The sequence below is a fragment of the Leopardus geoffroyi genome, chromosome B2 (genome assembly GCF_018350155.1).
Source record: "Leopardus geoffroyi isolate Oge1 chromosome B2, O.geoffroyi_Oge1_pat1.0, whole genome shotgun sequence".
In the NCBI taxonomy this organism is placed as follows: Eukaryota; Metazoa; Chordata; class Mammalia; order Carnivora; family Felidae; genus Leopardus; species Leopardus geoffroyi.
Genome location: NC_059332.1, coordinates 91738679 through 91759216, shown reverse-complemented (window position 1 = coordinate 91759216; position 20538 = coordinate 91738679). Strand labels below are relative to the sequence as shown.

General features: G+C 36.0%; 1 protein-coding gene across 5 annotated transcripts in view; it reads right to left on the bottom strand.

The window, feature by feature from the left end:
• GRIK2 (glutamate ionotropic receptor kainate type subunit 2) overlaps nucleotides 1-20538 on the bottom strand; it is a 661616-nt gene that overhangs the window by 365903 nt on the left and 275175 nt on the right. For all 5 annotated transcript variants that reach the window (XM_045499147.1, XM_045499151.1, XM_045499149.1 and 2 more), the window contains exons 5-6: nucleotides 8450-8631; nucleotides 1574-1627 (exon numbers count right to left, since the gene is read on the bottom strand). In XM_045499147.1, coding sequence (XP_045355103.1) covers nucleotides 1574-1627; nucleotides 8450-8631 — 236 coding nt within the window. The remainder of the gene's footprint in view (nucleotides 1-1573; nucleotides 1628-8449; nucleotides 8632-20538) is intronic.

Here is a 20538-nt window from a genome sequence, read left to right as displayed (position 1 = left end):
CTGATAGCTTCAAGAGTCCTAAAACCAAGGAGACCAAATTGAAGACTTTTGAGTTAACAGAAAGCATTGGTTAAACTGGTCATTGTGGGAATGGAGACACAAACTAGAGATAGTATGGAGGAAAAAACAGTAGAACTTTGTTGGTGATATAGGATTCAATGGAAGCTTTGAAGGCAGTCAGAAGAGGTGTCAATTTAGAGAACAATACATTAAGGTTTAAATTATTTGAGATTATCTTAATGTGACAACAGACTTTTTCTGTAATGTAGCAAAATACAATTCAGGACTCTTACAAATGGACATTGAGATTTCATTTCATCAAAGGTAATAATTGAAGTTCTTACATGCATACTAGTTCTGAAGAAAATAATTAAAGAGGAAAAAGGAAAATAGGATAAAGTCTCAAACTTGGAGATACTCTCAAATTTTGGTGATAGGCAATAAAGCAGAATAGAATATGCCACCCCCAAATATGCCACTTTGCATGTGGATTACTGTGGTCTGAAGGCAACCAAGACCCAGTAGATTCAGGAAAACTTTTATGTCTGTTTTAACTATCTTAAAGAATTTACATATTGGTTCTGTACCAGAAAAAAAGAAAAAAGAAAAAAAAAACTATTAATAGAGATAACTTTTTTTTTTTATCTGAAAGATCTATCTGTATAGCAGGGTAAACTTCTAATTACCAAGTATCTGCTCTACCAGTCTGTGAATTACCTTCCTCCCATTTGAAGCCCCAGGCTCTCATCCCATTCCTTAGTTCAATTACCTGACCTGACCTTGAGTCTCATATCTTTGGGGCTCCTGATGTATGAAATTAAATTTGTTTTTTTTTCTTCTGTTAATCTGTTTTATGTCAATTTAATTATTAGACCAGGCAAAGAACCTAGAAGGGAAGGAGGACAAATATTCCACCCCTACAGCAGGAAAGAATTAGTGACAGAGACAGTCATTTCACAGAGGAAGGAAAATCAGGATAACATATTAATAAAGATATAGAACCAAGAGTAAGTAGATTTGATAAAAGAGTGAGGTCAGAGTCTCATGCATAGTAAGGAAGAACTGTGTGGTGGGTGTGTAAAAACAAAATACGAAGGTAACATTCAATTTGATAATTGCAAATTAAATCATATTGACTTTAAAAAATCCAACTAAAAATAGGCATAAACAGGACCGAAAATTTAATCTACTAAAAGGTGTTTCAATAAATCTGGTTTTTGTAAAGTAAATAGAACTGAGATAACAACATAAAAATTTGTGCTTTTCTAAAATACTGATTTCTTAGCAAATTAATTTTGAAATCTATAATGTTCTAGAAGTCCTCTAAAGCAATATATAAATAAGATATAATATTTTGAATTGATATCTGAAATAAAATTATTTCAAAATCATCAGCTTCCCACCAAAAATTATTTGTTCCCAGTAATGATTCATTCCTCCTATGTTTTATCAAAAAACAATAAGCTACAAAAGTGCCAGTCATTACTTCTCACTCAAAAACCCATTTTCCATCCTGAAAAGTTGTACCAATAAAATTTACAGCATTATCTTTATGCTTTAATAAATTACTTACCAGAGTGGTAAAGATATAATGATAGTATTCTGTCATCATTCCCATAGCTAATGCCTACAAGTAAAAAATAAAAATATTAATATTGAAGGTATACATCATATGAAATATGTCAATAGGAGAACAAAATAGTAGGGTACAATGAAGAATTAGGCTATAATATTCAGGTTACATTAAAACTGGATCAACCTAAATCTTTTCTCCATAGTTAAGGAAGATTAGTGGTTACTGAAGGAATTTCCGAACCAGTTCTCTCCATAGAAAGCTATTAGCTAAAAGTTTGCAATTGTAAAGCTTATGGCTTTACATATTAAAGGAGACATTAAATTTGAAACCTGAAATTAGCACATTTTAGTTCATTATATTTGTAATGTCTCCACTACAAATATCCTAAGGAGGAACACAATTTTATTTTGATGAACACTATTACTCAATTAGGAAAAAAATTGTGGCAAAGGCAATGCCAATACGATTTTTAAAGTACTTTGGAGACTTTCCTTAGCATTAATGAAGCAACTGTAAATCACCACTATTCTTCAAAAAGTACAGATAAAAAAATGGTTTTTTTTCTTTTACTAACAGACCAGTTGCAAATTACTATTTCATTTCATACTTCTATGGTCCTTGTCAATTTTATTTATTTATTTATTTGTTTGTTTGTTTATTTATTTAGCATTTATTTATTTTTATTTTTTTTTAATTTTTTTTTTCAACGTTTATTTATTTTTGGTACAGAGAGAGACAGAGCATGAACGGGGGAGGGGCAGAGAGAGAGGGAGACACAGAATCGGAAACAGGCTCCAGGCTCTGAGCCATCAGCCCAGAGCCCGACGCGGGGCTCAAACTCGCGGACCGCGAGATCGTGACCTGGCTGAAGTCGGACGCTTAACCGACTGCGCCACCCAGGCGCCCCAGCATTTATTTATTTTTGAGAAACAGAGTGAGACAAAGCGTGAGCGGGGGAGGGGCAGAGAGCAAAGGAGACACAGAATCTGAAGCAGGCTCCAGGCTCCGAGCAAGCGGTCAGCACAGAGCCTGATGCGGGGCTCAAACCCAGGAGCTATGAGATCATGAACCGAAGTCAGATGCTCAACTGACTCAGCCACCCAGGTGCCCCAGTCCTTGTCAATTTTAGATTATCAATCTTAAAATAAGGACTTTGGGTTAGAACTTTCAGACATGTCAATTTCTCCTTTGAAAAGGAGAACACTTTTTGAAATAGCTGTTTATCAGTGAACAGTAGTTGGTGAATGTAATTGAAAAATGATGCATTTTTGAGTTGAATGAAGAGCTCTTAGAAACAAGGATCCTCAGGCGCATGTAATACTTTCCATAAAATACTAACAGCACAAATTCATTTGCTGAGTAGCTGTCTCAGTTACACCCTGGGTATTCTATGCTTATAGATAGGTGTTAACTAGTTAGTTAAAATGAAATTTGTATGTTAGAAGTAAGCTATTCAGTTAAGAAAGAATAGATTTTGTGAAAATTTTGGAACATACAAAATATACTTTTTTAAAAGGGAGAAACATTTGTTAATGAAAGGCGGCATCAAAAACTGAGCAAAGGAAAGGACTTTAGATATTGTGATATTGTGATTAATAATAAGAATACATATTTGGTCATCATTTGTGAACTCCCCCCCTGCTCAACCACACACACATAATGGAACTAGGTGTACAATACTTAGGAACCAAATTATCAAATAATATTTCCTGAATGAATAAAGACTGTATGAACCAATAATGCTCTGATGAAGTGTGAATCTTAATCAAAGTAAGAGAAAATGAGTCTTACTAAAGGTTTATAAGATTATCTTCGTAGAAGGTATTCACTATTCCTGATGGATATGCACAAAAGATTTCTCAACTCCAGAACTATATAATGACAGCTCAACATTATCCTTGTCTATAGTTTTTACTTATCAACTCAACAGGTACAGAAAAATGGATAAAGATAATTGAAAGAAACAGTGCTTCAGATGTACAACTATAAATAGCAAAAAATGCCCAAAATGTGTTAGGCACTCTTCTAAGGACATTGCACATTTTAATCAATTTAAGTCTTGTAGAGGCTGAAAACAAGCAGACTCAAGATGGGCCACTTTGGCGTGAAGATTATTTTGAGCTGAAGGCAAATGAAACCCTGCAGACACAAGAGACACTTTTGCCCCTTCTTTAACAACATAGAAAAATCTAAATTGGGACTCTTTCCTAGAATAAGGGTTATTATCAGAGATAAATATTATATGAGTGATAGACAAACATCTAATTATCAAACATCTGCTCTTCTTACTGCCCTGTGAATTGCATCCTTTTCCTCAAAAGTCCCCCTTCTCCTTAGTTCAGCATAATCTATATATCTCATTTTGTCCAACTTATTTTGGAATTTCCACGTCTGTGTGGATTCCCTGTATTAAATTTGCTTTTCTCCTGTTAATCTCTCTCATGTCAATTTGATTCTTAGTCCAGCTAGAAGGACCCCTGAAGGGGGAGAAATTCTTGCTTCCTGATAGCCTCATTAAAAATCTTATGAGGTAGATCCTATTATTATACTTATTTTATAAGTGAGGAAAGTACAAAATAATAACAATGAATAAATTGGCCAAAAAACCTAAGATAGTGAGTAAACATGAACTCTAGGTCTCTAATTCTTGGATTTTGGATACAAGGCATTTTATAAAATGGTATATTTTATGTTCCCAAAGAATGTAGATACATTGTAGGATCTATGTAATCTAAACTTTTTGCCTGTTTTCACCTTGATATTTTGAAAACCTCATCTCAAGCCAGTATTGAAAATTGTGTTTTGGAGGTAGGGATGGAAGGGATTAAGGAGATGATGGCGGGGAGAGTGGTTTGCTTCTGACATGGGTATTCTGAACCAGCCACAGCTTCCTTCATCACTGTGAGAAGAAATCTGTAGGGGATGACTGAGGACTGTTTATGCCTTTCATTGACCTTCCTTCAGCCTTTGATTCTGAAAATAAGAATCAATTATGGACTATGACGTGTGATCTAAATAGAGAAGGTTAGTTATTTTTGATTGAGTACCTACACTGTAACATTAACCAAAAAAAAAAAAAAAAAGGACAACAGGGTATCTCTCTTGAAAGATAAGTTAATAATTTCCAGTGGAATTAAAAAAAGAACTTTATGAGGCCACTTTTAGACAACAGGCTTGAGGAATGGAAACTTGATCGAGTCAAAGGGGCTCACAGCGATCACCCGGCTGATACAGATAGGCTTATCAGGCAATCCGCCTCAAAATATCCACAGGCTCTAACTAACCAACAGGCTACTTACAACTAGGCACAGGTTCCAAAAAGGAAAATTCCAGGTAGCCATACCTCCTCACCTTCCCTCTTTACAGACAGCCCCCACCTATTTCCTCTTGCCAGACAGCCTCTCCTTTGCTGTCCTGCCTCCCACTTCCTCGTGGTATATTCAATAAACTTCTATCTCTTTTGTTCTGCTTCAGGTGAATTCTTTTCACTGCCTGCTCCACTGGCTTCCACCCATGGCCCCACATTTGGAGCCCCCATTCAATCGGGAGAGATACCACATTTAGACACCACAAACTTGTTCTGGATGTTTTTTAAATTATAACACTTACATCTTGCCAATGTTTTTTCTCTTTTTTCATTATTTTTTCAATGTTTATTTATTTTTGAGAGAGAGAAAGAGGAAGAGAGAACAAGCCGGGAGGGACAGGGAGAGGTGGAGTGGGGGGAAGCAGAAGATCTGAAGTGGGCTCCACACTGACAGCGGGGAGAGAGATGTAGGGTTTGAACTCATGAACTGTGAGATCATGACCCGAGCTGAAGTCAGATGCTCAACCAACTGAGCCACCCAGGCACCCTTGCCACTATTTTTGAATGAACTCTATGGACCGTTCAAACCACATTAATAAGAATAAAATTAATATCTCTTTATGTACAAATAAATGAGAGTGGCCACAATAGAAAAATTGGTTGTACTGTATTATCCTTCCTGGAAAGAAATGCCACAGATTTTCCAAAATCAAAATATTATTAGAAATCCCCAACATTTAACTAGAGTAGTGCTAACAATGCCATTTGACAAATTAACACTTCTAGGCATATAATATGCAATCGGTTTATCCTTCAGGTTGTATCCAGAAGTTACATCACTCAAAGTTAACAATTGAAGAGGTGGGCTTTAGACATATTTCTTAAAATTTAATTTAATTTTACTTCTTGATGCCGTGGAAGTTTATTTGCATCTGCTTTCACATTTTTCCAGCCTAAAAATTTTCACAGTCTCTAATCTAGACTTTCAAGGTCTTGATTAATACTTTATCTCTGTAATAGAATGACCTTGTGAGGCTTAAATGCAGATCATCTTCGCCCTGCCATAGGGGATTCTCTTTGACAAATTTGGGTGGAGGTGGAATCTTTTGTTATTAAGGCATGTATGCCAATTACTGCACTCAAATAGCCAGCTTCAAGCTTCAGTCCCTTTTAAAGCATTCAGGGAAGAAAACTTCAAGTTCACTTTTGCCCAATATTTAAGAAAGGCTCACTTAGTTAAAATAAATAAAACAATGAAACAAATAGGGCTAACCTGATAAACCTATCCATATTTCTGGATACTCCTATTAGTGGTTCTTAGATTAAGCCACACAAGGACAGCCCAGCCCATCTATGCCTGCTCTCCAACTCCTATACCATTTCTTTGGACTTCTGTCTTTAACCAATGTTGAGAAATCTCCAAAAAATTTTATAAAGCATGAAATAGAGTCCTATTAAATGTGTTGCTCCATTTATAAGGAAGCTATTTGCTTTCTTCTTTTTTTTTTTTTCTTTCAACGTTTTTTTTTTTTTTTTTTCCAACGTTTATTTATTTTTGGGACAGAGAGAGACAGAGCATGAACGGGGGAGGGGCAGAGAGAGAGAGGGAGACACAGAATCGGAAACAGGCTCCAGGCTCTGAGCCATCAGCCCAGAGCCTGACGCGGGGCTCGAACTCCCGGACCGCGAGATCGTGACCTGGCTGAAGTCGGACGCTTAACCGACTGCGCCACCCAGGCGCCCCTATTTGCTTTCTTCTTTAATTCATTTCTAGAATAACTGATATCCAAATGTGGAACAAATGCTCTCTAGGACAAGGTAAAGAAAAAAAAAACATCATACATGTGGTCTGTTAGTGTTACAGATTCTGAACATACACATTCTGTGTAATAATGTTACTCTGATTTCATTTTAAGTCTCATATAATCATTTTACCTGTGCTGTGACTTTTCTACTAATCTTGCAAAGATTCTACTAATCTTGCTAAAATTATGTAACCTTTTCTGCTATATATATTTTAAAAATTATCTTAATTCTGTTTTTATTTTACAAACAGAGCAGGTTACATATAAGAAACCCATTATAATGGATATATCAAATAGAAGGCAGAATGGCAATTCTATTATTAAAGTTGATAGCAAAATAAGTCAGTTAGTTACTCTAGAGACAAGACAACTGATCATTTATGTACTTGCTGGAAGCCTAGAGAAAGCCGACCAAAGCGCTGTCACTGACAAATCGTAAAATACTACTCACTCTGGGCATAAAGGAAAGGTCTCCTTTCCAAGCCTGTATATTCTAAATGTGATCAAGAATTGTCTTTGGTATTACATGAAAAACAAATTCTTACTCTGCATTTCACTGATTATTCACTACCAAAAACAAAACAAAACAAAACACAACAACAAGCAAAGACACACCCAAATCTCATATGCTTTACTACCCAAATATAACACTAGAGCAATTTTCCAAATCCAATTAAATATTTTATTGCAGTGAAACCAACATTCATATTGGAAGATTGGACAACCATCTGCTTAATAAACTAACCATGTTATAACAGGCATTTACAATTGATAGTTATATTTTATGGGATATAATTTGACATCTGAATCTGCATAACTCTCCAATAGTGATATTTTATCTTATACATGAGAGGTTTCAGGACAGTTGACTAATCCCAAGCCACTGTGATATCAGCCAGTGTCTTTACAAGAGTTTAAAAAACAAAGTACAAAGACTTGAATCCAAATCTAGACTTTACTACATAGTAAATATATGGGCTCATACCAGCCATTTAATGCCCGACATCAGTCTCTTTTCTCGTCTGTAATATAGGGGAGAATAATAATTACTGTTTTCCAGTATACTGTTAGGTTGGAATAGTACAAAAGTAACACTAAAAGGTTTTACTGCTATAAATTATTTCGTTTGATTGATTTTACTATTAACTTTTGAGTTAGCAATGCTTTATTCTGGAATGAATACTTAACATCACTAGGTGAGATATTAATCCCTCTGTTAGTTCCTTGCTGGTGGGCATTGAGAAAGTTATTCAATCTTTCCAAGACTCAGTTTCTTCATCTGTGAGGTGGAGATAGTCTCTACTTCATGTGGTCATTGTGCTGATTAAATAAGTGATGTGCAAGGGATCTCCTAGAAGATGCCAGCTAAATAGCAAATCTTTTTTTCTCTTTTTTCAACTGGTTGATTTTAACGGTTGAGCTGCTCAATCATTGACTGTCAGTTTATTCCTTCCTTTCAGTACAAACAAATATCTATCATAATAACCAGCATTCACATTAACAAACAGCATTGTAGCCCTTTGAAAAAACCTCAGAACTTCAAACAATGTGTTTTGAAGATCATCAGTATTTACATTACTTTTTCTTAAAGACAATTAATTAAAAGCAAATGTCAGATTTTTCTATCAGAAAATTACATCAAGGTGACTTCTATGGCTCATTTTAACTATGTGACAATAACACTTTGCTTAAAAAAAAAAGGCCATGCTTTAAATGCAAATTCAATAAAGAAACCAAGAATTTAAGTAAATTAAAGATTACCTGTTTCAAAATGCCTGCTGCCATTTCATGGCTACAGTCAAAGATTACATGGAACTCTTTGCCTCTTTTCATTTCCTTTAGTAAGGGTTTTGCATCCTTTGTATCGGCAGGTAGTTGACGGATTTTAAGCCGAAGATTGTACCGTGATGGAGCTTTGATGAGCTCCTGCAAACGAATGAGACCTTTAATGAAAAAGGGGGGAAAAAGAAGATTAGAGAAAAAACAGAGTAGGTCATAAAATCACAGAACATACTCACTACAATGCCTGATTTCCTTGACCATGTATATGTGCATTCATGGTGGGACCATTGAAATTCCTACTTCCTAACTCCAGATCCCATTAGTTTTGTTAGAATGATCACTTTTCAAATTCTTTAAGGTATTTTTCAAATTATGAAAGATATACATAAGTTGATGAAAATAATTTAAATAAATAAAAGGACATAGAACAAAACAGTCTGTCTCCCTTTGTACCCCAATTCTGCTCCTACAAGGTTGTCACAGTTAACAGCTTACAAATATTATTCCTCCACACATTTTTCTCTGCATTTCCACAGATACACGTAGAGTTTTATTTTGTTTTGTTTTGCATTTTACATTAATAGTAGTTTGTCACTATGTCTTAAAGGTTGTTGTTAGTCGGTGACTATTGTTCCAGTTTGTCCACTTAACACTGTATTTTATAGTGGACATAATTTATGTTATTATTCTCCAGTGTTAGAAACTAGAGTTACTTTTTTGTTTTTGTTTACAACTAATTGTCTAGTAATCTGGTATATATGTAAGAGTAAAGTAACTTTCTTTAATAAAATAGACTCTAAGTAGTAGCCTGGACCATTATTAAATTACTTAAAGAAATAAAACATTTTTTGTATTGTTTGTTAGATATAACATTAACTCCAGAAATAAATATAACCACACACGGTATTAGTAAAGCAAATATTTTCCTAGAGAAATAGCTCCTGATTATGTTTCAAAGTATATCAAATTAATAGACACATGTTTAATAGGTCATAGAACTGTTAAGCATTTTTAAATAATAGAGACATACCATCAAATTTATTTTTTCATACAAACTTCAAGTAATGAAACCTCTTCAAGAACTCATATAAAAGACTCAACATGTTAAAAAGTGTGATAAGAAAAAAGGATCATCTACTTCTATTCTATCTTGGAAAGATATGAAGCAATTTCCTCGTCTCCTCCTATTACTCTTCTTTCTTATTTACCTTTTTTTCCCATTTCATCTCTATATTTTTCTCCATTTCTATCTCCCTGAAGAACTACCTTCATAAATATTAGTATTGCAAACAATATATGTGAGTATGTGTGTGTGTGTGATTTTACCCTATTTAGAAATTGGAATAACAGGAATAAAAATATATCTTATTGTGAGTAAAAACAATCTGTGTATTAAAATAACACATGATACGGGGAGTAAAATCTAATTCTAGGAATCTTTTTCATTCAATTTTTAAATGAATAGGTCTTATACATGTAATGCTATACATATTTTAATATGTTGTAACATAGTTAATAAAATTAACATAACTAGTTTTCAGTATTTTCATTCTCGAGTGAGACATACAATGTAAAAATATGTAAATTTACAAATATACCTAGTATCTCTTGCTTTTAAAATATTGTGCCATAAAATTTACTTCATTGTAAGTTATGAGAATTTTGCCATTTAAAATTCTACAAATAATTGTTGCATAAATTACACAACATACTACAATTATCTTATGTTGTTTTATAAATTTAGATGTACTAGCTATATTAAAATAAGTATTACATAGCTAATTTATATTCAATGTACTCATTAAACATAATACAATTCAGTCCAGAGAATTAATGTACATATAATCAGTAAAGATGTAAACTTGGGTTAAACAAAGGTAAAAACAAATATTTGAATTTCTAACACCTGCTTAATTGTAGTAGTGTAACATTGGGCTTACAAAATCCTTCAGAACATGTATAAAAGGCTATATGTTTGTTTGCACACAGGAGTGCTCTGCAACTAAATTAGAACAAATTGTTAACAAATTGTTAAAGGGTAGTAACATTAACTACTTTTATAAATAAACCAAAGTATAATTGTAGTAAGGCAATGGCTCCCATACTTTGGAAGGTATGACAGTAATCTATGAAGCTGGTTATAATATAAAAGCTGAATCAGAACCTTTAGAGGATAGGACTCAGGCATGTACATTTTTAACAATCCTCCCAGGTGATTTTCCCGGTCATCAAAAAGTAAGACCAATTTCCAAACATAAGTCTTATTTCAGTGTCATATGTGAGTCACTCTTTGAAACACTTTGGCATAATGATATGATAGGATAATAACTATATTATATTAGCTAGCATCATAAAACAATAAAATAGTTCAAAGAATGAATTCCAACTTCATTAGGAAAAGTGAATCTGAAATCTGTACATACAACTGACTGTAGGAATGAGAGAAAGAAAAGAAGACATCATTCATTTACTCTTGCATCAAACAATTTTGTTAAATTTATTCAATTCTTACTATAGGTCAAGCATTGTTTTAGATATTGGCCGTACAATAAAAAATAAAATAGACAAATCTCCTACCCATACCATGTTAAAAATACATGAGGGGTGGGGGACAGGTAAAGGTCATTAAGCAGGCAATTATAAATAAAAAGTGGCAAATAATACTTTGATGGGGAAAGTGCAATTATTGAAGAAAAATATATAGCAGAATCCTCTAACTCGGGATGAGAGTGCTTACAGAAATTACTCCAAGAGGGTGACATCTAAGTTACTACCTGACTAAAAAGAGTAAGAGTGGAAGGAATAGATAGAAGGAAAAACAGAACAAAACAGTTTTTATACTGGCAGGGGAGTGAGAGAGCATGAGCAAAGAATCTTAAGAAGCAAGGAAGAAGTGATGAAAGTTTAATTTAAGGGGGCATGAGGCTGCCTAAGAAGCCCATGTAAATTACTTTAGAGTTGAGGTCTTAAAGGTGGTGGAAAGTGCCCACTTGGAATCCGCATTTCAAAAGAACCACTCAGATTTTCAGTATGGATGACAGATCAAAAGAGCTAAAACTGGAGGAAGAAAGAGTTGGAAGACAGTTGGAATAATGCAGGCTAGAAAATACAAAGATGTGTGTACAGGGCAAGATGGAGAAAGAAGTGGATGGACCAGAAAGAGATTTTTAAAAAAAATACTGAGAGTACTTGGTGAGGGAGAGCACTGAGTCAGGGAAGTTTCCCAGATTTCTGGCTTGGACAACTAGGGGCAGAGAGTGCTTCCACTGAGCATGAGATCATGCGAGGATCAGGTCAACTGAGGGTTCAAAAGAAGGGGAGTGATCATCCATGTCAAGGGTTGCTAGTAACAAAGAAATAATAGTAAACACTTCAAGAAAGTGTTTATTAAATTTAACTAGAAGATAACTGATGACCCAGGCAAGGACAGTTCTACTAGGGAGGTGGGGGCAGATTATTTTGCCATTAGTAGGAGCAGGAGAGAGGTAAAATAGACTCCCTCAAAATCATCTCCATGTATTTCCATAGTGTAGCTTAGTGCCCATCCTAATCACATATAATATCCTTGTAGGAAAGTATCAGTCCCTTCCTAATCCATCATCAGACTTGAGTTCAGTAACAGATTGATGGGACACTTTGGTTTCTACGTCTATTAAATGAGTTTTATCTAGATCAGCAGTTTTCAAAGTACACACATGTCTGTACTCTTTTGGGGGTGTTCCCTAAGGTCCAACTATTTTAATAATAATACATAATAATACTAAAGCTTTTTTCTTTCATTCTCTCCCACATTGACAATGGAGTCTTCCAGTAGAGGTTACGAGACACAGATGATGTCACAGCAGATTGAATAAGGAATCAGATATGAAAATCCCACCTTCCTTCCACTAAGTCAAATATTAAAGAAACTTACAAAAATCTTACAAATGTTTTTAGAGATCTTTAATTATTCTTAAGAATGTAAGATGATTGGGGCGCCTGGGTGGCTCAGTCGGTTAAGCGTCCGACTTCGGCTCAGGAGCCTGCTTCAGATTCTGTGTTTCCTTCTCTCTCTGCCCCTCCCCTGCTCATGCTCTGTCTCTCTCTGTCTCAAAAATAAATAAAACATTAAAAAAAAAAAGAATGTAAGATGATATAAAAACCAAAAAGTCGAAGAATTACTAATTGGATTATTTCTAAATTTTTCCTAGCTCGGATTTTCTATTATTCTCATAAAATATATAAATGCAGAATGATCTAATAACACCTTTTGCTGAATAAGGAAAAAAAAAGCTATCCTTGGCTTTACTTATCTTACAAGATTTTATGCAAGTCAAACATAAATTTGGGGGATTTAGTCTATCATAGTAGAAACAGCCTCTCAGTGCTGGTTGGAATCTTCATTCAAAAATACACAATCTGGCGGCACCTGGGTGGCTCAGTCGGTTAAGCATCCGACTTTGGCTCAGGTTATGATCTCACGGTTCGTGAGTTCGAGCCCTGCATCAGGCTTGGTGCTGACAGCTCAGAGCCTGGAGCCTGCTTTGGACTCTGTGTCTCCTTCTCTCTCTACCCCTCCCCTGCTCACATTCTGTCTCTCTCTCTCTCTCTCTCTCTCAAAAATAAACATTAAAAAAATTTAAATATATATATATATATATATATATATATATATATATATGATCTGTATGACTTTGTGCAAGACATCATATCTCTTTCTGCTTTGCCTTCCTCTTCTCCATAACAGGGTAAAATCATATATGTACTAATTACAAAACACCAAAAAAGGAACTGTCACATATTAGACTCTCGAAAAGTAGCAGTTGTCAATGTTGTTATTTTGGCAAAGATTAGGAAGACTGTAGTAATTTTTTTTTTAAGTGCTGGTATTTAAATCTGTTCTTGGAAGTTATTTTGGCACTGATTTTGACTGAAAACCTAACAACATCAAAATTTTAATAAAAATTTTAAGAGATTAACTCATTACCCAAGAAAAAGAAGCTACATAGCTGGCTACAGATTTATCCAACAGCTTTGAATTGAAAAATCTCAAGTGACTAAAAAAATAGAAATTTTCTGAAGGATAAAAATCCACAAATAGTATTTGCAGAGTTCACCCTAAATATAAATCCTGGCAAGTATTTTCAAGTCTCTTAAGAGCTCATGTGGATGGTCCTTTGAGCCATCAGGTGCAATAAATGTTTACTTATTCTCTTCACACATATATATCCCTGCTGGCATTAATGTAACAGATTTCAGTTTGCTAGCTTCCCTAGGGAATAATATTGAAGAGCTAAAATAAAAATAAATAAAAAAAAATAAATAAAAACAACTGCTGCTAGTAGGAACTACCATCTCCTACTTAAGAATTAGAGTGAAGTGTTCCTTTTATTCATTCATTCAGCATATATTTTACTGCACCTCTACTATGGGTAAAACATTGTTTCACGGGCAAATATAATGATTGCGATAACTGTATTTTTTTCAGTCTTGAACTGCATGAGATACATTTTTTTTAACACAGAAGTTATGTCTGTAAAGCTTTTTACATTCAGTTTTTTTGGAATAAAAGTAGTTCAGGATTCCAATCAGAGGACAGAAATCTAGAGTTGTTTGAATACTGAAAGTAGAAACATGATTTTTAAATTTGGCTTTTCACCATCTCCAGCACCAGGTGCTTAGACTTCTTTCTTGCCTGCTAAGTCTTCATTGCTCTATCCTGTGACATTGTTTTTCCATTCTAGATCCTATGACTTCCCTTTATCTGGTAATTACATACAAATCTCTGGATTTTGTTATTTAGGACAACTTGGAAGAGTAAGAGAGAGTTGACAAAAAGGAAGATGGATTCAAAATATCCAAAGAATGGATGTTTATCCACTTTATTTAATGAGTTGTTTAATGGCATCCCTGCAATTTAAAATACCTGGATGAGGTTTTTATCCAAAGGGAAATGGGTTTAAACAGCAGGAATGCCTACTTACAATACTGGGTACGCATTTTCCTCTGTGGATCTCTATTGATCTTCCTACTTCCCCCAATATTCCCCTGCAAATTATCATGTTCTAAAAACATTCCAATTTCAGGAAAGATTACCTTAATCAAATTCATCATATATTAAATACGTATGCTGTGTAAAATAAAACAGGAAAAAAAGTAAGCTTCTTAATATAATTGGGATGGTTTACATGTGGTGATTTCCTATGATTCTTTGGTCAAAATGGAGAAATAAAAAAGAACCCATCTATGAGATGAAATAAAAGGATGAAATTTGTTTTGTTGAAAATGTGGTTAATACAAATAATTTTCAAACAACAATTTTCAGAAATGGAGCATACTTTAACGAATTTGGCATGCAGTGAAGTTATTTAATGAAAGAGTAGAATTATAACTCCTTAAAACAATCTTTTAATTAAAATGCCCTCTCTTTCCCTAATGTAATTAGTTGATGTAATGATAATAAAAGAGAAACAATCTGCACAGATGGGTTCCTGAAAATCTAACAAAAAAGAGCACCACATTGCAATTATCCCTTTATTTTGGTAGATGAGTTACACTCTATTCTCTTTAATTTCTTCACCGAGTACATTTTTTTAACCTTTTTCTACTTTCAGATATTTTACAGTCGCTGAAATCAAGGTTTATCTTAAGCTAACAGGGGACAGAGGTCTGAGCTGCTCTTTTCAGAAGGTGCCATCAATTCAGCTTTTAAGGAGAAGCCAGAAGGAGCCATTTATGCACACTCCAGCTGGCACTTTCTTAAAGAGATCAATCACACTGCCTCTCTGCAGGCCCAGCCTCCCCCAGCCCCAGGAAGGGAGTCCCAAGTTTCCTCCTATACCCAGGTATCCACTTCAGCAGCCACACAAACTAGAGTTTTGCCACCTGGCTCACTCATCAGGACTATTTATCATTTCAGTTAATGTGGTCTTTGTGCAGGCCAGACCTCTCCCCTACCCTTCAAATGCATTGTGTAATAAACTATACAAGAATGACTCATCCACATTCAATGCTTCATCATCACCCCCTCCCCTTTTCTCAGTTGAGAAAAGAGAATTCATTGAGAGGCCAAACATTTCAGGGAGTTATTTTTATTAGAATGTTGTATTTCTGCTACAGAGTGTTTTAAAGAAAACTAAATAAAATATCTATACCAGTTATGGAGTTTCCAATCTATGGTAATGCTTTAAATACACACAAGGGAGCTGATCATAATAAGAAAATCAAAAGTGGCTTAGAGAAGTAGATTGCCACTGAAAATAATTCTGTCTCCAAATTTTTGCCTGCCTTCCTCTCCGTGGAGATGAGGTAGATTTGTTCATCAGTACAGGGAAAATAGAAAATAAAGAAAATTGGGGTCTAGAAAAAAAAGGGAGAAGAGACAGGGAAGATGAAAAGAAACTTCCAAAGTGGTTTTCATCTTCTTAGAAGAGGGGGAGAAAGCTAGAGAGAGTAAAATTAGAGGGCTGGTCTCCTGGGAGGAAAATCTTCAAATCATAATAATAACCTTACAGAGAGGGAATGCCTTCTCTCTTTTTGAAATTTTCTGTATCTTTAAAGTATGCTAGAGTCTAATATATTCAAAACTCAAAACATATAAAAACACTTAGCTTGATATATTGGAAACCAAGTAGCAAATGAGTTTCAATTTACATGTCAAGGTCAATTGTCCCTGGCTAGCTGTAGCACTGTGTGAAAAATGTTTTTGAGACCAGTTCTGGGTTCAGAGGCATATTTCAGTTAAGGGATTTGAACCTGAGTGATGGGGTAGGCATAGTGGCCTACCAATAGTTATCCCTTTATTAAGGTCTCCTCATTATTTATTAGTGTCATCAAATCCTATCCATGATATTGTTTTATTGATGGCAAAGCCTTTTTACGCTTCAGAATGGAATATAATACAGTGCAGACGATACATTTCAGGCACCATGCTCTCTATATGAATGCAGGACCCAAAGTTCAACCCTGAACCAGGATGCATTCAAATAAGTAGAATCCAAACAGGAACGCAGACACTTACAGTCTCCTGAAAACATTTAAAAAGCATATACATTTATTGTCTAAAGCAACTTATTAAAATTCTATATTGTTTCTTCTCCTCAACCCCCCCCCAAATTCTGAAAACTTGCTTTGACACATAACACACATGTATGTGTGCACACACAACCAGGCTCATGTGTACACACACACACACACACACACACACACACACTCACATACATGCACCTCTTCTGTTTCTATTTCCCTGGGAAATCTTATTTATCTCTGCGCTGACTTCTCCCCACAGGATAATCTGGCCATGATGTTTCTATTCTGCTCTGTTTCCATTTGGAAAGTCCATACCACACATGCTCACAATACTCATCTAGCAAAGCAAAAGCCTCCTCGAAAGACCTAAATGGGGAAGTAATAAACTGACAGAACCTGAAGAATCTTTAGCAGGTAAATCATGGAGAAAGGCTGAGACCTTTCAAACACATATGCAACCTTTTCATAAGCCATCCTTTTATGCTGTATCGTGATGCCAAATTCCTGAACCATATTGTGGCATGGCAGTCTGCATCGATCCCATCTCATTAACTTTCTACCGAATCACTACAGATGATATTTCAATTTTCCAAATTTTAGTTTTTTCATCTATAAACATGTGACCATAATAATTAATACCATCCAGAAAAAAATCAAATGAGCTAATGCATATGAATCAGTACTGTGCTTGGCACATATTAAACCTTCTCACTGGTTTCTGGTAATTAATTTCTCTCCCGGAACTCCAAAATCACTGTGTGTGTGTGAGTGTGTGAACAGGCACTGTTTTTGTTTTTTTTTCCCCAGACTCTGCCTGCAATCTTATGAGTGGTCTCTATCAAAATCTCTTCACTTCAAGCATCTAAGTAAATCCTGCTTCCTGCTAGGAACCTAATTAATACTCCATCTATATGCCGATAACTCCCAAACTTATATCTCTTGCCAGACCTTTTCCTTGAACTCTAGAGTCCTAAATTCACTTTCCTATTTGACAGTTGGGTACTAAAAAATTAACCTTGCCAAAGAGAGGTCTGGCCTTTGTTATTGGCTCTCTAAGCCCTTGGACTGTCCTGCCTGATAAGAGTGTCTTTGTATAGTCTAACAATGTGATTTATGACACCTTTGGGTTTTGAGGTGTCAGCTCAGCCTCTGGATGGGGCTAGAGACTACAGGTCAGCCAAGTGTGTGTTCAGCCATGTCTACATGACCGATCTCCAGTAAAAACTCTGGACATCCAATGCTCACATGAGCTTTCCTAGTTGGCAATACTCCATGCATACTGTCACTCACTGTTGCCTGAAAAAGTTAGCACTGTCCACAAGTCGAGTTGTTGGAGGAAGACAACTGCAATCTCTGAGGGTGGACCCTCTCCTGGACTCCGTCCCATGTGCTTCTTCTCTCAGCTGGCCTAAATCTGTATCCTTCTGATGCTATAAATTGTAACAAAGACATTAACCACTTTCAGTCATTCTCTGAGCTGTTTTAGTGAATTATCAAACTTGATGGTGATATTGGGGACATTTGAAATTGCAATCGGTGTCAAAAGGGAAGGTGGTCTTGGAGTCTCCTGAATAATGCAGCGTCTTTACTTTGTTATATAGTAAATAATATATAACATTCCAAAATTGGTTTTTCATGTCCTCAGCATCCAAACCTCCTCCTCCTTCAGTTTTCCCCACATAGTATAATGGCAACTCTTATCATTCCATTTACCCAGGCCAAAAACCTTGGTATTATCTTTGATCAGCTCTTGCTAGCATATCTTATATCCAAACTATTAGAAAATCCTTTCTACCAACTCTTATTGCTTCTAATACACTGAACTGAGCTATTATTATCTTGCAGATGGATTATTCCAAAAGCCTCCTGACTAGCATTGACCTTACACATTTTATGTCTGCACATATCTAGCAGCAATCCATAACCTATTAGGCTTATTTCATAAGTCTGGCGAGTACAGTGATCTGGAACTTTTAAGGTGGAACACAGGACAGTTTTAGTACAGGCCTGGATACTATGAGAGCAGTTAGGTGGAACTATGCTGAGTGGCCACTGAAAGATGGAGTCCTTAGGCTCAACTCAATTCCAAAGAATTCCAAAGCATCAGGCAGATTACAACAGTGGCTTATGATTCTCTAGGACAAGTAGAGGGAGACTCCTCTACCATGTGCTTGAGGCTGGGTCCAAGCTGCAAGACTAGCTCTACACCACCTCACAGGGCTCCTACCCGATAACAGCCTGCTTCAGAAGATGCACTGACCTGAGGTGTTACATGGAGGATATCTATGATCCCTGGAAGGCAGAGGCTGCCAGGCTGATTATTTCCCAAGCCAATACCAAAATATGTTGTCCCTGTTTCTTCTCTCATTGCTATGAGAAAAAGGAATTATGTCATTATTAGAAAGCAAAGAGTGCTTTTGACCATGCCAAGGGTAAAAGTCTTTGGCTGCTATAGCCTTGAGGTCTAAGTTCAATATGTGCTAAGGTCCATTTTCTATTTAGAATGCTTCCATTTATGAGGAGCCAAAAGAATTATCGGTGTATTTGTATTAGCTTACTGTTATGACAACTTACTTGCATCTGATTCACGAGAGGATAAGCACGTTAGTGACTGATTTCCAGCCATGGCAACTTAAGTGCTGTGCTTACTATAGGGGCACCACAGTCATGGTTAAGTGGCTTTGTCCTAGGCTGACTCAGCTCTAGGTCCATCCTATCATCTAATTTCTCTTTGTCCTATTCATACAGATGCTGAATGTGGGCCTTTGCCTGGTATAATGAGATAGGGCAAATAAAAAGCTGTGCAGTGTAATGAGAAGGCAGTTGTTTTTGTCAGAACTCTCTTGGTAATATGTGCAGACCTAATTCACAATGCTTTGAACAAAAAGGGAACTCAGTGCATCCTGTAACTGAAAATAAACTCCAGGCATGTTTGGAGATAGGAATTCTTTCTCTGTTGCTCTGTTCTCTCTTCCTCTGTGTTGCCTTTGTTACTCTTTAACGTTTTCCCATTTGATGGCACAGATAACCAACATGATTTCACACTTACAAAGAGAGATTTTCATCCCAAATTATGTCAAAATCCAAAGAAGGAGTCTGTCTGGCCCAGATTGGGATTATTTTGGTGAGAGCAGAAGAGTTGAAGTTAGATGGATCAGTGGGTTGTGAGAGATGAAAATGAGCCTTGCCTGAACTATAGAGACTAAAATGATTCCCTCAAAGAGATTCTGGACAAACATACAAACCAACACAACCCAGAAATGCATCACAACAATGTTTTAGAAACTCCCTCAAAAGAAAGTACTTTGATTTGTGACCAGAGGTTGGTTATATTTTGATTCAATGGTTATTTACAATTAAAGTCACTTTATTATTTTTCATCAAACTGGGGTCTTTTTAAGAGTCTCAGAGATAGACATTAAGTGCATAGTAATCAGACCAGGAAAACAAGCACAAGTCAGGAACGTCCTAGGCAAACCAGGGGTTCTGTCCAGTCCTCCTCCTTCACAGCATTCTCCGTCCTTCTTCAGAGCTACTTCATCACCTGCAGTGTTACTGACCCACCCTCAGTGGAACCAGCCCACCCCATTGTTCAATTCTGATGGCCACACTGCAGGCTCCTTTGTCTCCAGATTTGTACTGCTCAGATGTACACGTCTTTCCGTCACTCTACCCGCCCTCTCAGCTTGTGATAACCCAACTTCCACTCTCCAGACAGGGGCTGATTAGCTAACCTGCTGTTGTTTAATCCCCACTTGTGTCCAGGTCAGTGCAGTTATGAAGCCACAAACGATCCTTCACAGAGCTTATTTTGGCTCTGTCCCAGGATGCTGCTGTTACTGGGTTTATCCTGCCACTTAATACATCAAATATGATTTAAAATCAACACTGATGAAGCAGCTTAAAAAGTTTTATGTGGTAGGCCCATGACTAACAATACTTACCAGAACATGCCAGGTAAAATGTGGCTCTTCAGGAGCTCAGATTTTATTTTATATTTTTGTCCCAGAAAAGAGTACCATTAACTCCCAATGCCTTCAGCAATTATGCTTTGAGCATAC